The sequence below is a fragment of the Schistocerca cancellata genome, chromosome 1 (genome assembly GCF_023864275.1).
Source record: "Schistocerca cancellata isolate TAMUIC-IGC-003103 chromosome 1, iqSchCanc2.1, whole genome shotgun sequence".
Classification (NCBI taxonomy): Eukaryota; Metazoa; Arthropoda; class Insecta; order Orthoptera; family Acrididae; genus Schistocerca; species Schistocerca cancellata.
In genome coordinates this window covers 659,370,211-659,385,370 of record NC_064626.1, presented here as the reverse complement: position 1 = coordinate 659,385,370, position 15,160 = coordinate 659,370,211, and the positions used below count along the sequence as shown (strand labels likewise).

At 40.4% G+C, this 15,160-nt stretch overlaps 1 protein-coding gene across 1 annotated transcript in view; it reads right to left on the bottom strand.

Annotated features, from left to right (window-relative positions):
- LOC126183626 (sodium/calcium exchanger 1-like) overlaps nt 1-15,160 on the bottom strand; it is a 195,865-nt gene that overhangs the window by 42,128 nt on the left and 138,577 nt on the right. Inside the window, exons 5-6 of the mRNA XM_049925748.1 lie at nt 14,694-14,852; nt 7,035-7,206 (exon numbers count right to left, since the gene is read on the bottom strand). Coding sequence (XP_049781705.1) covers nt 7,035-7,206; nt 14,694-14,852 — 331 coding nt within the window. The remainder of the gene's footprint in view (nt 1-7,034; nt 7,207-14,693; nt 14,853-15,160) is intronic.

The window sequence follows — 15,160 nt, the reverse complement described above, 5'->3', positions numbered from 1 at the left end:
TGGATTAAGCAACTGTTCTGCAGTTTCTTCATTTTTCAAAACAAATAGTTAATCATCTCAAATAAATTTAAAGTAATTTAGAACATTAAATACTCATAATAAACTTCAAGCCCCTGAGATGGTCTCTAATAAACAGAAAATTAATGAAACATCAGGTACACAAATTCAAAGGATGGAAGAAAAGTTGGAATTTAATGTCCCGTTGATGAAGAGATCATTAGACGTGAAACACAAGCTCACATTGCGAAAGGATAGGAAAGGTAATCAGCCATGTCCTTTCAAAGGAATAGCATTTGCCTTAAGTGATTTAGGGAAACCACAGGAAATCTGTATATGGGTAGACAGACAGGAATTTGATCTGCTGTCCTCCTGAACATGATTTCAGTGTCTTACCATTGCTCCACCACTGTTGCTTAAAATTCATTAGCAGTGGAATGGAAACAAGATGGAATGAACATACTTGTCAGCTGCTCAAGGACTTGACACAGTGTGCTTTACACCAAGACCTACTTCCCAGTATGTTGTCTCTAATATTTCTGTCATACTTTGTTCATTTCCACTCTCTACTCTCCTCATGCATTTTGTTCATTGCTTCCATCCTGAAATTTTCATTATTGCAGTAAAAAGAGAAACAGGAATCATATGGTGCACTTGGCACTAATGCTGTCAGCTGTTTTTATAGCTAGTGTAATATCTGAATCCATATACTCTCTGGCATTTTTTGTCTTAAATAAATCTGTCTAATATGAGCCATATCAGTTATATCATGATGAAATTGATAAACTTGTCACAGCGTATTACTAGAGCAAGGAGAGAATTTCCCAACCTATCAATGAAAGATTTTATTTCTTGCTCAACTATGCAAGTATTTTCAATCTAGTTTCCTTTTAAATCTACACAATTTGTGCAGAATTATTAAAAGGAGTAGTTAATTTTCTGCATAAAATATCTGTACTCTTCCTTCTGCTGCAGACATCTTTAAATGCCACTTTCAGAAAATTATTTTAGGATATTTCTTGATGTTTTCATCTGTGGGTGTAATTTCTGGATACCCTTCACATGTATTGTCTTCAAGGGGTGTACAGTCACATTTGAATTCAACTGCCAATTCTATAACTGTTGAACAAGCAGAACCCTTACAAATTGTCACCAACTCTGAGAGAATTAGTGACAATAACAGAATCTATGAGTTTTGATTTGCAGACTCTTAGCTTTATGTTTGCTGGTTGTTGGGATGTAGAATCACAGGCTCACCCCCCCTCTCCCCCTCCCCCCCTGCCACCAATGCTACCACTGTCCTACCACAGCAAGAACGACTATATCTTTGCCAGAACAGTTCTCTGTAGTATGTGTTCTATGCTACACGCATTGTGTATATGCTGTGAGAATGAAAGTATTCGTAGTAAGTGACAGAAGTGTGAGTGATTATTTATCAATGTAATTACCATGCCCACTCTCCAAGACTTACAGTAGTGACCCCATTATTTTCTTTTCAACTGTGCTGTGACATACCGAGTTATCATGCCGGCATGCTGCTGATCACCATGGGATACAAACTTCATGCCATGAAGAATACTCCCCATGATGGAGCTTCATCATCTGGAATCTCTACAGATGATTTATTTGTGCATCTATTTGGTGTTCTTGATGATTTCCAGATGATATAACCAGTGCAATTGTGGTTCTCAAATGATAGACATTGTTTCCATTGTCTCAAGAACCACCAAACCAGGGCATTGTTACCTCTTGCCAAATGGAGGAACACACTAAATCACAGATCAAGTACGATGTTATCAGTGAAGATGGTGAGATGAATCCTGCCACTCCCTTAATTAACAGTGCTACATCAACAAAGACCATAAATGGTGAGCAATGGCTGCCTACCACCATCCCCACCTCCCACCTAACCAGTGCTACTAATATACCAATCAGTAACAGTGTTAATGAACTACACTGCACTCAATTTCATTCTAATGACTCAGCGTATATCAACATTCTGGGCGCAACATACTAAATTACGGACACCCTCCAGAGTACTGCAATTGTTGACAAACATTTGCCACCATAGACGACTGCCTTCCACTGCACAGAACTGATATTTATGGGTTACTGCAGCCAATCCATCCCACAAATGACCTTCCTATGCCAAACCATGTTTTTCCATGGCCTATGCCTGAACTTTATGTTCCATGCAATACCATACATCATCTGGGTAACGTCACACTTGTTACGGCCGCACCGCGACCCTCGTCACATCATCACAACATCACGCTGACAACAGCCATGCCATGCTCACTGTCATGCCTGCCATGTGATGTCACTCGGCAAGAAGGGACACTGCATCTACCTGCAGTTGCACAGAGTTTTCACATCTTGCAACCACAGTACATCAATATTTCCTGCCTGACCAAACTATTACCCACACACTGTGGGAACCTAAGGAGTACCTACAACAGCTGCCACATGGGTGACATACACTGATGCACCACCGGCCATGATTGCCGCCAACCAAGACTCGTCCACCGTGCTGTGTTCCTCAGTACCCCACTATGATGCTGCCCTCCATGATGCTGACGCACCAGCTGTGTCCTGTGATAATTGGTCACAACACCCTCATTACCGACATACCTACTGCGACTACCATGCTGAGATACCAGCTATCACCTTTATCAGTGCCACCAGATGGTGTTCATGAACCGGCACCATGTACTTCACAGGATTACAACAATCTCATACTGGTCCCAGCCCCTCACCGCCAGGCAGATTACCACTGGTCCACCGAGCGAGGTGGCGCAGTGGTTCGACACTGGACTCGCATTCGGAAGGACGACGGTTCAATCCCGCGTCCGGCCTTCCTGATTTAGGTTTTCCGTGATTTCCCTAAATCACTCCAGGCAAATGCCGGGATGGTTCCTCTGAAAGGGCACGGCCGACTTCCTTCCCCATCCTTCCCTAAATCCGATGAGACCGATGACCACGCTGTCTGGTCTCCTTCCCCAAACCAACCAACCAACCAACCAACCACTGGTCTCACACCAAGTTACATCTGCCGCCACTACAAGTTGATTCTCTGCAAGTATGGTTCACACTCTGTGAGTGCATGGTGTAGTCAACCGGGATCACAGACGACCACGACAAGTTTTTGGTGCTTTTGAACCAACTCCCCACCAACACCGACCTTATCAGCGACCACCTATTGCACACACCAACCACTGACAAATACAAAACAGTGAAGATGCTTATACTACAATGCCTGTCACATTCACTTGAACAACCGCTCCATCTAGCCATTGCTGAGACATAACTGGGCCACGATAGCCCATCAGCACTGTGGCACAGGTTACGCCTCCAAATTGACACAAACCTGGTCACTATGGCTTCTCTTCGTAAGCTCTATGAAAATGTACAGACAGCAATGTTAATGCATGAGGACACTGCCAGAAACCTGATTATGCCTTGCTGGCTGGATGCTTGCCCTCTCACAACATCACACATTGATAAACACACGCATTGGCTTCGACACTAATGTCAACACTGGTTGCATCTACAGCTAGTGCAGGCCAGCCTAACCAGCCCCACCCCACAAAGAACAGCACACAGTGCTTCCTGTGCAGTGCCCGGCCAAGCTATGGTTGCCGAGCTGCTCTGACCTCAGCCAAGCCCTTCCATGCCATGCCTGCAGCAGCCTCACAAGACTCTGCTGCAGTGAGACACCAACAATCATAGACCATGATGGACACAGAATGTAAACAACCACCTGCTGCATTCACACCCGACCGTTGACCCATGCCTAACCTGACCAGGATGCTGCACCTACTTGGCCACACAGCCCCTGCTGGTTCCAAACAATCATCTTAGAGTGTACTTCCTAGTTGACACAGGTGCCGATGTTAGCACGATATAATGGCCGATGCCAGAAACCAGGCGATTGGGGCACTTGTACAACAGGAATTTCCTGGTGCAACCCAACTGCTATGATTTTTCTCGCAGAAACTTACCGACTCTCAGAAAATGTGGTCAACCTTCAACTGTGAGATTTTGGCAATATATGAGGTGGTTTGGTACTTCCAAGGTGACATCAAGGCTGGCCACTTACTATCTACACAGACCACCGCCCTCTGGCTGATGTTATTAATAACCTGCTAGCCAATACCTCCACTCGACAATTCTACCACCTGGACTTGATTTTACAGTATACTACGGACGTCCACTATGTACAGGGAGCAGGAACCATGGCTGGCTCCTCTCACAACTTGCCAACACATCAGCACAACTTGAGTTTGACCAACTAGCGGAGGCACAAGCAACTGACATCAACCTTCAAAACATGCTATGTGGACACACAACAGGCCTGCAGATCAAGCAGTGCACCATCACAGGCACAACCAAACTAGAGTGGTGTGACAAATCCCATGGTAGGCAATGACCAGTCATCCCACAGAACTAAAGAAGACAGTTTTCGACCTCCTTCACAACTTGTCTCATCCCAGGGCATGCATGGCACTGAAACTCAGAATGGAACATACTGCACTGAATGAACAAGAGCCTGCATCCAATGCCAATGGGCCAAGACATGATGTCACGCCCAGCCACCCTTTGGGAAATTCCCCATCCTGAAGGGCCATTTCCAATGTGACCACATAAACCTGGTGGGGCCACTCCCAGATTCAAACGGAGATGAGTACATCTTGTCAGCCAAAGGCAGGGCAACTCGATGGGTGGAGGCCACTCTTCTGACTGGTATCTCAGCTGACACTGTCACCTGAGCTTTCATCACACTATGGATAGCATGCTTTGGATGCCCAGAGTCACTGATAACTGACCACGGCTGGCAGTATGAGTCGGCCCTGTTCTCCGAGCTCTGCTGCCTCTGTGGATACCACTGGTTCCACACAGTGGCCTACCATCCTCAATCCAACGGACTTTTGGAACGGTGGCACTGCACCCTCAAGACAGCTCTCATATGCCACAATCAGGAGTGGACAGAGCCCCTCCCATAGGTGCTGCTGGGCATATGAGCTGCCTCCAAAGAAGATCTGGATACCTCACTGGCAGAGGTGCTCTACAGGGAACCAATCAGCCTCTCAGCAGAGTTTGTATCACAAACCACCAAAACCATGGATGTCACCCTGGACCACATCCACCATGTCTGCATCCCACCACCATCCCACCATGCCACACCAACTATCTTTGTGCACAAGGATCTCCAATCATATACAGACGTCATGCTCAGGACTGACACCACCAAACCGACCATCCACCTTGCATGCAGTGGCCCATACAAGGTGTTGAAACGAGGGCCAAACACTTTTAATATCTTGCAAGCTGGAAAAACAACAACAGTGTCACTGAACTGCCTAAAACCGGCATGGACTTTAGCAGACACACCGGAATTTTACCCTCCACTGGTCCCAGCTCCAGGCCCCTCAAGCCAATTTACAGTTGGCCTATACCTGAGCGACTACCTCCCAGAAGACATTTCTATAACACTGCAGGACTCACTACTCGTGGTTATGGCCAAATTCAACAGTAAACCATCGGGCTAAAGCATGGTCTTGAGGTCATTAGAGCACTCCATGCCTCTTCCACATCGATCGATGCAGCAGGTCTGAAATCCACTGTTCCTTCAGACAACTACCTACTCATGTCAGCACCGGAGCACTTCACAACAATGACTCACAACCCTGGCACTGCCACTGGTGGACCGACAGCCTCACCAACACCGGATGATGCACCACCAATCACCAGCACCTCAACAGACGACACCACCACCACTGCTGATGTCACAGGCCAGCTGCCCATTATGGTTGCCCAGGCACTTGGCAGACTATGATATGTCAGCCCTTGCGATCGCCAGTGGGACAATGCGTCATGGCTTACATCAGTCACTATGCTCCACATTTGTGGGAGGGGGGGGGGGGGGGGGGGGGGGGGGTGAGGGGGGGGGGGAAGGGGGGGAGGGGAGGGATCTTTGTGGGGACGTAGAATCACCCAATAATATTGCTGTCCTATTGCAGCCAGAACAACTGTATCTTTGCCAGATCAGTTCTCTGTAGTACGCACTCTGTGATACATGCATTGTGTATATGCTGTGAGTATAAAAGTATTCATAATAAGTGATGGGAGTGCGAATGATTATTTATCATCATGATTACCATGCCCACTGCCCACTACCTACACATTCTTTGTCAACTTCACTTGTGTGGGTTTTTCTTGCATTTGTTTATTGCATATTATCATAGCTAATGAATAAACTGTTCTACAATATTTCTCATATCGGTGATTTCTATTCTTTCATCATACAACAAAGGGACAAAAGCTACAACAAACTGTAGTCCAGGTGACACTTGTCTTACTTTAATGAGCAGAGAATAACAATACAACAAATATGAAATTTCATTGGTATCAACACTGTCTTTACACCAAGCTGATAATTTTTTTCTTTGTCCTCGCAATAACAATGCAGTCACACATTGTTACACTGTCTGCGTTCTTCTCTATTACAGACATTAATTCTAAAGAAGGTTTTCTTCTCATTGCTGAGTCTTCACTGGAATGAAATTGTTCAAGTTGCTCTTGTTGAAAGACAGTTATGTTTCCTTTTTAACGATTACTGGCTTGATATGTTTTAACTTTTCATATTAGTTACATCTCTTGTATAACAATGCTCAATTTCCTCCTTATCCATTCATTAAACATCTTTTTAGAACAACTTTCCAATTAATCTTACTTTTATTTCTCCTTTTAACTAAAGGAAACCTTGTCAGACTTTATAAAAGTTATAAATACATGAAACTTATTTCAATTGAAATATTGCCATCTACCCTAATTCCTCTGCACTTCCTGGCAAGTTCAGTTATTTATTCCTAGTAGACTTATTTTTTTTCTTTCTTCATGTTCTGATTTTCGTTTTTATTTTTTTGTAACAATTTATTTCTGATGTAGTTAATTTATTTCTACAATTCCCTAAATAGTGTGAAAAATAATGGTCAAATCTATAAAAACTACCAATACTGTTATTAATGATCACTTACTTTCCTGGGTTAACATTAAACTGTTCCCCCTTGGACCAATGGTAGATTGCAGCAATTGACCAAGCAATTCCAATGCCAAGGAAAACATTCACAGCATTACTTCCTGTGACATTCCCCACTGATGCATCAGCATATTTGTCTTGACAAGCTGCCACTTTGCTTGCAAATGTGTCTAGAACAATAAAAGAAAAACTGTTTCAATTGACAAGAGTATTATTACTTTTCATTACCATGTCACTTACCTAAAACTTTCCATTAGAGTGCCAACTTAAAAAAGAGTTAGTTTGGAAATATTTGAGGTATTATACTTCTTCTTTAAGAGCGCTTCAGCACTGAATCTCTCTTATTATATTTCATAACTTACAAATGCTGTATAACTATTGAAAATTAATAGTGAATTTTATATTTTCGTTACATGCCTGATATGTTCTATGTTTTATGTGATGACTTAATTTTTCAATGTGACAGTTTTACTTTTTACACATAGCATTTATTTTAACTTTCAATAGTTCATGTAATGCCCACAATTTTAATAGAATCTTGAATGAAAAATAAGCATACTTTAAGCAAACATTTAAACATTTCATACAATATGAAAAAAATTCACCAAAAGAGATACTGCCTTGTATTGTTAATTGAGGTCAGTTTGTTAGCAAAGAATAGTTGTCAATGTGAAACCATGAGACAAGTCATGCAAGTGCAATCATGTAAGTATGTGTTCACAAAGAGATGCATACATACAGACTGGTTTGAACACTCACATCAACTCTCTCTCTCCCTCACTCTCTCTCTCTCTCTCTCTCTCTCTCTCTCTCTCTCACACACACACACACACACACACACACACACACACACACACACACACACACACACACACACAGAATCATGCATGGAGGTAAATGTCTCTGAATGTATTAGATGTGCAAAAACTAAAGCAAGGAAATAAATCTTGGCAAACCAGAGACTTGGAGTACAGATCCAACCACAAACACTATTTATGTAAGAGTTTCTACTCACCAGTCATTGAAACAGAAACAACTTAAGCAGAGTCATTGGATATATCAATTGAAAATTATAGTATATTCTTAAAATTTTATGCCCTTCTAAAACTCTTTTCTGGATAAAAGTGGGATAATGGGAAGGGACAGTGTGTACACACACTCAAAGAAAGGAGAATATTCCTAAAAATGATCCATAGGTGATTAATAAGTGAAATAAGAAAGCGAGACTTGACAGAAAGAAATAGATTTAATTAATACAAAAAGGAAAGGGTAACCCTAACAAGGAAGAGTGCAGAGTAGGAACAGTAAATGATATAACAATAAAATTTTCTGAGACATATCAGTTTGTTATCTGTCAATTTCCATTTGGTCTTTTTGCAAATTTCAAGCAACTTTTCTTGAAGGTAAGTTTCAGCTACATGATTATAATATTCACAGGTCTCTGCATGAGAAATCTATAACATGTACAAGACCACAGTGTTTTTACCAGAAATTATTACAGTGACGTATTTTAATAATTGCTCGAGTTGAAACTGCTGTGTTATGATGATCCATCAGATAGCAAGTTTTGTTGTTGGGCTGTCATCTTCCAGCAGTCAGTGTAATGTATGCATCTATTTCCCATCTGATACCATTTATATTGAAGCTATGCTTTCTGGAAATCTTGAAAGTAAGAATCTCACAGACCTCTCTATATGTGCAGTCTGTCTAAGTAAGATCTCATATGTTATTCTCCCTAGGCCATTTTGATGAATTTGTACCAGCAGTGAAGTTATTTTATTTCAGAACTGCTGACATACTATACACTGGGTTCTCAAGAGAAACTGTTTAATTGCCTTCAACAAAACACACTAGAATAAACTACAAGTGTCACAAATGGAGAACAATGAGTCATTTTTCTTGGATAGCTAGGGTAGTCCATGTTATGTTGATGCATATGACAAAGTTCTTTGTATGCAAGGCCTTGGGTACCTACTTTCAGTTTGGTATTTCTCCCACCTGCCAAAGAGGTTTTGAAATGTTATTCTATCTCTGCCTATGTACACTTTGTTGTTGGAGAGGATTATCAACTAGCTGGAAAGTAGCATGATCTGGAAGACAGAATGGTGTCAGGTGTATAATCAGCACTTTGTACCAGAAGAACAGTCTTTTTGATGTTGGTACTCATTTAGAATAGTTCATATGGATGATCACTCACCATACAGAGGAAGCATTGAGTCATCACAGGCGCACACAAAAGGGAAAGAAAACTTGCTAGCTATTGGAATAAATCCTTATGTAAGCTAAAGTACAAACACACACATGAACTTTCCTACACTATTTATATATTTGAGCACATTTTGTGTTTAGTTCTTCAAATTATTCCTTCATGGTTTGTAGTGAATAAAGCATTATATGATAACAGTGATCTGTACGTTTTTTGTTGATTTAAAAAAATTAATAATTAGATGTGCTTTGCATTCAGTCATTTCTTCACCCATTATCTTCATCTTTCTCAGCCTTTTAACAGCAAAACTGCTTTGGATGGATATAGAACCACAAAGATCTTTGGCTATGGCTGTATATTTTGCACTCTTCCATTATGTTGCTGTCTAATATTTTTCATCAGACCAGAGAACAAATTTGATGTTACATCAAAATACCTAACATACAACTAACGCCTACTCTCAGTGGTCTTACGACACCAGAAGCTTGAGTAATGTAGCCAATGACCAATAACAGAGCATATTTTTATTTACATGAGAGACCAGTTTAGAAGAAAAGATTACAATTGTTAACAGGCACAATGACTAATAGCTCCTGTAATATTGTTAGTCAGTCACAGATGAGAGCCAAGTGCAATATGAGCTATAAGAGCCAAGTGCAATGCTGCCACATACACCATGTTAGTGGCAGACATCTGTTCAGTAGTAGTTGTTTCTTGATGAAACAGTTCGGACAACATGACACACTAGAAATGGCAGCACGTTGTTACAGTCAGGGGCAGAGGGAAAGGCTTTTTGCATAAGCAGAAGATAACAATGCAAGGGCTAGGAGAACTTATGTACCTCTCCTGGTTAACTTTTAAAGTGTCTTTCTTTCTTTTTTCATCAGTTTTTATATGCCTTGGCACTGAGTGGGGTTGCCAGTGGTTAGCACACTGGATTCACACTAAGGAGGATAATACAAGGGCCATCCACAAAGTACATTACGTTTTGGAATTAAAAATAAATAAAGTATTGGAAAGTTTTTTTATTATATACAGATGAAAGCCACACTTCAATACTACTTTTCTACGTAGTTGCCATTTAAATTAAGGCACTTATCGTAGCGATGGACGAGCTTGGAAATTCCTTCGTTGTAAAATTCGGCTGCCTGCGCCTTCAACCACGTGGTTACATCTTCTTGAAGCTGTACGTCGTCATCAAAACGCTGCATAGCCAACCATTTCTTCATTGCTGGGAATAAGTGGAAGTCGCTTGGTGCCAGGTTGGGACTGTACGGTGGATGAGGAAACAACTCCCACTTAAAAGATTTGAGAACTTCACGAGTGGTATTTGCCATGTGGGCCCGGGCGTTATTGTGAATCAGCGAGATCTTTGAGCTCAACTTTCCCCTGCGCTTGTTTTGTATTGCTCTTCTGAGGTTGTGCAGAGTTTGGCAATACCTTTGAGAGTTTATTGTAGTGCCTCTTTCCAGGAAATCCACAAAAATCGTATTTATACCGGGTTACTGATTAACCATGTGGTTGAAGGCGCAGGCAGCCGAATTTTACGACGAAGGAATTTCCAAGCTCGTCCATCGCTACGATAAGTGCCTTAATTTAAATGGCAACTATGTAGAAAAGTAGTATTTAAGTGTGGCTTTCATCTGTATATAATTAAAAAAATTTCCAATACTTTATGTATTTTTAATTCCAAAACGTAATGTACTTTGTGGATAGCCCTCGTAGTTCAAATCCTTGTCTGACCATCCTGATTTAGGTTTTCTATGATTTTCTTAAATAGCTCCAGGAAAATGCCATGGTGGTTCCTTTGAAAGGATATGGCCAATTTCCTTCCCTGTTTTTGAAACAATCTGAGCTTTTGCTCTGTCTAATGACCTCATTGTAGATGTTATCTTAAACTGCAATGTTCATTCCTTTTTCACGCTCTGCAGGGGTCTATCTTGTCAACCCCTTGATGCAGCCATGGACACATCACATACAAAGGACATCATATATGATGGCTGAAGTGTTGATTCTAACTCTCTAGCACTTGCCTGTTGCTGAGTGAATGTTCTTTGATAAGAGAGTCTTTCAGTTCAGGATCCAGGCTGTACTGTTTCCCATAATAGTTTTCACTATTATAAGCGCAAACATTAAGTGCAGTGAACAAACTCTCCTGGAAATTATAAATCTGGATGATGGCAGTGACTGAAGTGTTTCCATGACACTTCATCTGCCGATTTTCTCTGGTAATATATATTAGTGACACGGAGAGAACATGAAGTACAAGGCTCCAGAAAGTGCAGAATATTTTCATTAATGTTTGCAGTACTTTGAAGCCCTATACAGCCTGACCTACTGTTGGTATTGTTATCAGTCCTTGCACTGGAGTAAGCAGGTATTAGATGCCAGATCTTTAGCATCTCTAAAAATTTTCCTAAGTCTTCATAGTACATAATGTCTTGGGCTTCAGAGAAGTTTTTAAGGTAGGAGCATAACTGATATAAGTTAATGGGACCCGAATCTATCACTAATTTTAGTCATTACTTACTGCAAAATATCAGTTGGTGGCTTGTTGCAGTCAGTAGATAAATATCAAATGAAAATCCTACCTCATATTTGCATCTTTATTGAGTATTTCTTTTCTTCCGAAAAAAAGGTAATGGTTTTCTTAAAACATGGTGCCATCATTAGAGGGAAGTTTTTCTGCATAGTGGTCATCATATATCACATACTTCTTTTGACAGTCCCCATAGATTACAAGTTTAGATGTACTGTTCCTTACAGCCTTGGACGTCCACCATGTCTCACCAATCATGAAACATATATTACAAATGTAAGAGGGCTTATGAAACAAAAAATAATACATGATCTTTGAGAATTCAGCATTGGAATAAAAGAAGTCGTCAAATGTTCTTGGACAACCTCCTTCCATGTATTTTATATCTGAGCTTATGAAGTGTCAACTATGTTTCCTGGAGGATCACACTAAACAAGTTTCCAGACAACTCTATTTCAGTTCTTTCCAGTGGGCAATATATCACTTGAGTGAGCAGTCCTGGGAAGCATCAGTACCTGTCATATTTGAAGAAGACTTGCATGTTACCTTGCCATGTATGGCTCAGCATTGTTCAGTGGAAAGTTGGGATCCTGTGTAGTCTGAAGCACAGGTAATATCTCAAGTTCCAAAACCTCTCTAATGTAGCAGCTGCTGCTTGGATCATCCTCAATAGATAGGAATTGAGATTAAATATTGCTCGCAATGACATCCCAAACTTTCAAATTTAGTATTTGTCCACCATGCCTCTCAACAATGCAGGTTGCCAGACTGTGTCACCACAGTAGATCAAAACTGTGTGAGGTAGGCAAATGGAGGTTTTTTTTAAAAAAAAAAAAACAAAAACATTTTACCTCTTAGAATGCCTGTGATGGTGTACATCACATTATGATGAGTTCATAGTTTGTGGACAATTGATACCAGCACAATGGTGCACATGCCATAAGTCAACACCACAGTAAGCAGTGATAATTCTTTGACATAGACAGGATCACACCTGTGCAGAACTCAAATCCCAAGTTGACAGTGTGAGAGTAAATTGAGCAGTCTGTAATGGTTGAGTGAAATGTTGGTGTTCATCTTATGCTTTGGTTACACTGCAAACTACAATCCCCTGTTATCACTGTTACAGCTCTCTTCTATCCACTATTGTCACATACGCCTAAATATCGTAGCAGCATGCTCTGTACCTGACAAAAGGTCAAGATATTTAAAACCCCGTTTTCTGGAGGCTGATTATGCTGCCCTGTTTGAATCTACTCACATGCTGCTATTCTATCCTTTGCTGCTGGCTAGGTATTCTGTTATTTGCATTCATGTTTCCACTTAATGTTATGGTTTACAAAGCTTCAAAAACTGAAGATTAATTAAAATTTCAAGCCTGTGTGTCTATCAGCTCTGATCCAGTTGTTCTTGTTCTGGCCTTTGTAAGTAGATTCTCCTTGTGTGTTTCAAATATTGTGGATTTTCAATTTTTCCTTTCAGTTTTAAATTATGTAAGCACTTGAATAAGAAACTGAAACAATTGTCTTGCTGTGTTAAAGAGATTATATTAGCTAAGAACACATGATTTGTTGTTACAAGTGAGAGCATTCTAGTTGAGATATAAAATGTTAGAGCAAAGGAACTGTCATGATTCATGCAAAAAAAAAAAAACAGGGAGAAAATCAGCAGGTCAATGAGAGTACTCAATGAGAGTACTCAGTGAGAGTACAACTTCAAGAAAGGTAGAAACAAATATCAGATGAAATACAACAATTAAATACTGCACCAGGAATGATGCTGTGAGGAACACACAGGTTGATGACACATCAACAACATTGTACATATATAAGTTACCTGGCAGACTTGTACCCATGGCCACGAGAGAAATTGCTGTAAGTGTGTCTGGAATCGTGACTGTACAACCAAAATGTGAAGCTACGTCACCGATTACAGCTGTCAGCACACCTATCCAAAGGATGGAGGTCCAGAAACACACCCACCCGTCATAGACATCTATAGACATCAGAAGAGTCATAATGTTGACCTACAGATGGACTTACATTATGTCCTAGCATAAGAAACAGTACTTTATTCAATCAAATTGTTGCAATGAAATGAACATGGATTTAATGGTAAGTGACCATCATAGTTTCTGTTGATTGCAAGACATAACACAATCCAAATAATAATAACAAACAGAGAAACAAAACTGAAAACAACACAACAGACTTTGGTAATGCTGCATGATATGTAAGTGATGAACGACATCTCTCTGTTTTGGAATGGGAAACTTGACTTGCCAGACGTCAAATAAGAACTCCATAATTGATGACACATTTGTTGCTGCAACTGCAAGTTATTGAAAAAAATTGCTGCGTGCTGAGGTGAATGCTGTGAGAGACCCAGGTTATGAAACAAGCAGTCTGTAGAAGTTGCATTCATCATCAGAAACCTCTTGGAACTGAGTCATGCAGACTGGAAAAAACATTCAATTTCAACTATAAGCTAAAGAAACAAAGAACAAGCATTTGTTATTTACACTATACCAGCTGTCATTCTGATGAGCAACTAGGAAACTTAAAATGTGAAAGTGTGTATTTGTTTCCTGCTTCTGGTTGTATCCTCTAAAACCATTATTTATTTTGTTGAGTAAGTCTCTAGTTTGTAAACTAAAAATGCAGTTCAACTAAAGTATAACTATAATAATGTTGTGTGGTTACATTATAAATCACAGTCTATAAGTGCAGTCATAAAAAGATAATTTTCATACTCTTTATGAATTTTGCCTACAAAAATATTTAGGTCTTCCATGCCTTGAGTAAATGCTCACTAAATTATATGTATGAAAGGGTATTTGACAAAGTGATTACTATCCTTGGAGGATTAACCAGAAACAGGGCCATCTTCCTGACAGCATACATTATCCTTACCTGGCACACTTGTACCCAGTGCTACGAAGGCTATTGCTGTTACGGCATCATGCAGCCCAACTGTGCACCCAAAGTGCGATGCCACATCACCAATGACGGCCGTCAGGCATCCAACACCAAATATTGACACAACGAAACACAAATAACCATCTAACAGATCTGAGACAGAGGAAAGAGAGAAGAGATAGAGGCACATAGAAACTTTGACACTGATGGTACAGGATGGAAAGAAATAAATGCACAAGCACAGAAGAGCCAAAGTTTGAGCTGACCACACTGATAGCATATACTGAATTGCTCCAACTTAGTACTTTGTAAAAGCCAAATGTTGTTAATTATTATTGAATTTCATACCTGGTATATTTTTGATAATAGCTGTAATTAATTTTGAAAGTGCCTTTCTAGCTAATCAGTATGATCAAGGTAAGGCTGAGGAGTGAGGGAAGGTGAAATGTAAAAGAGGTATG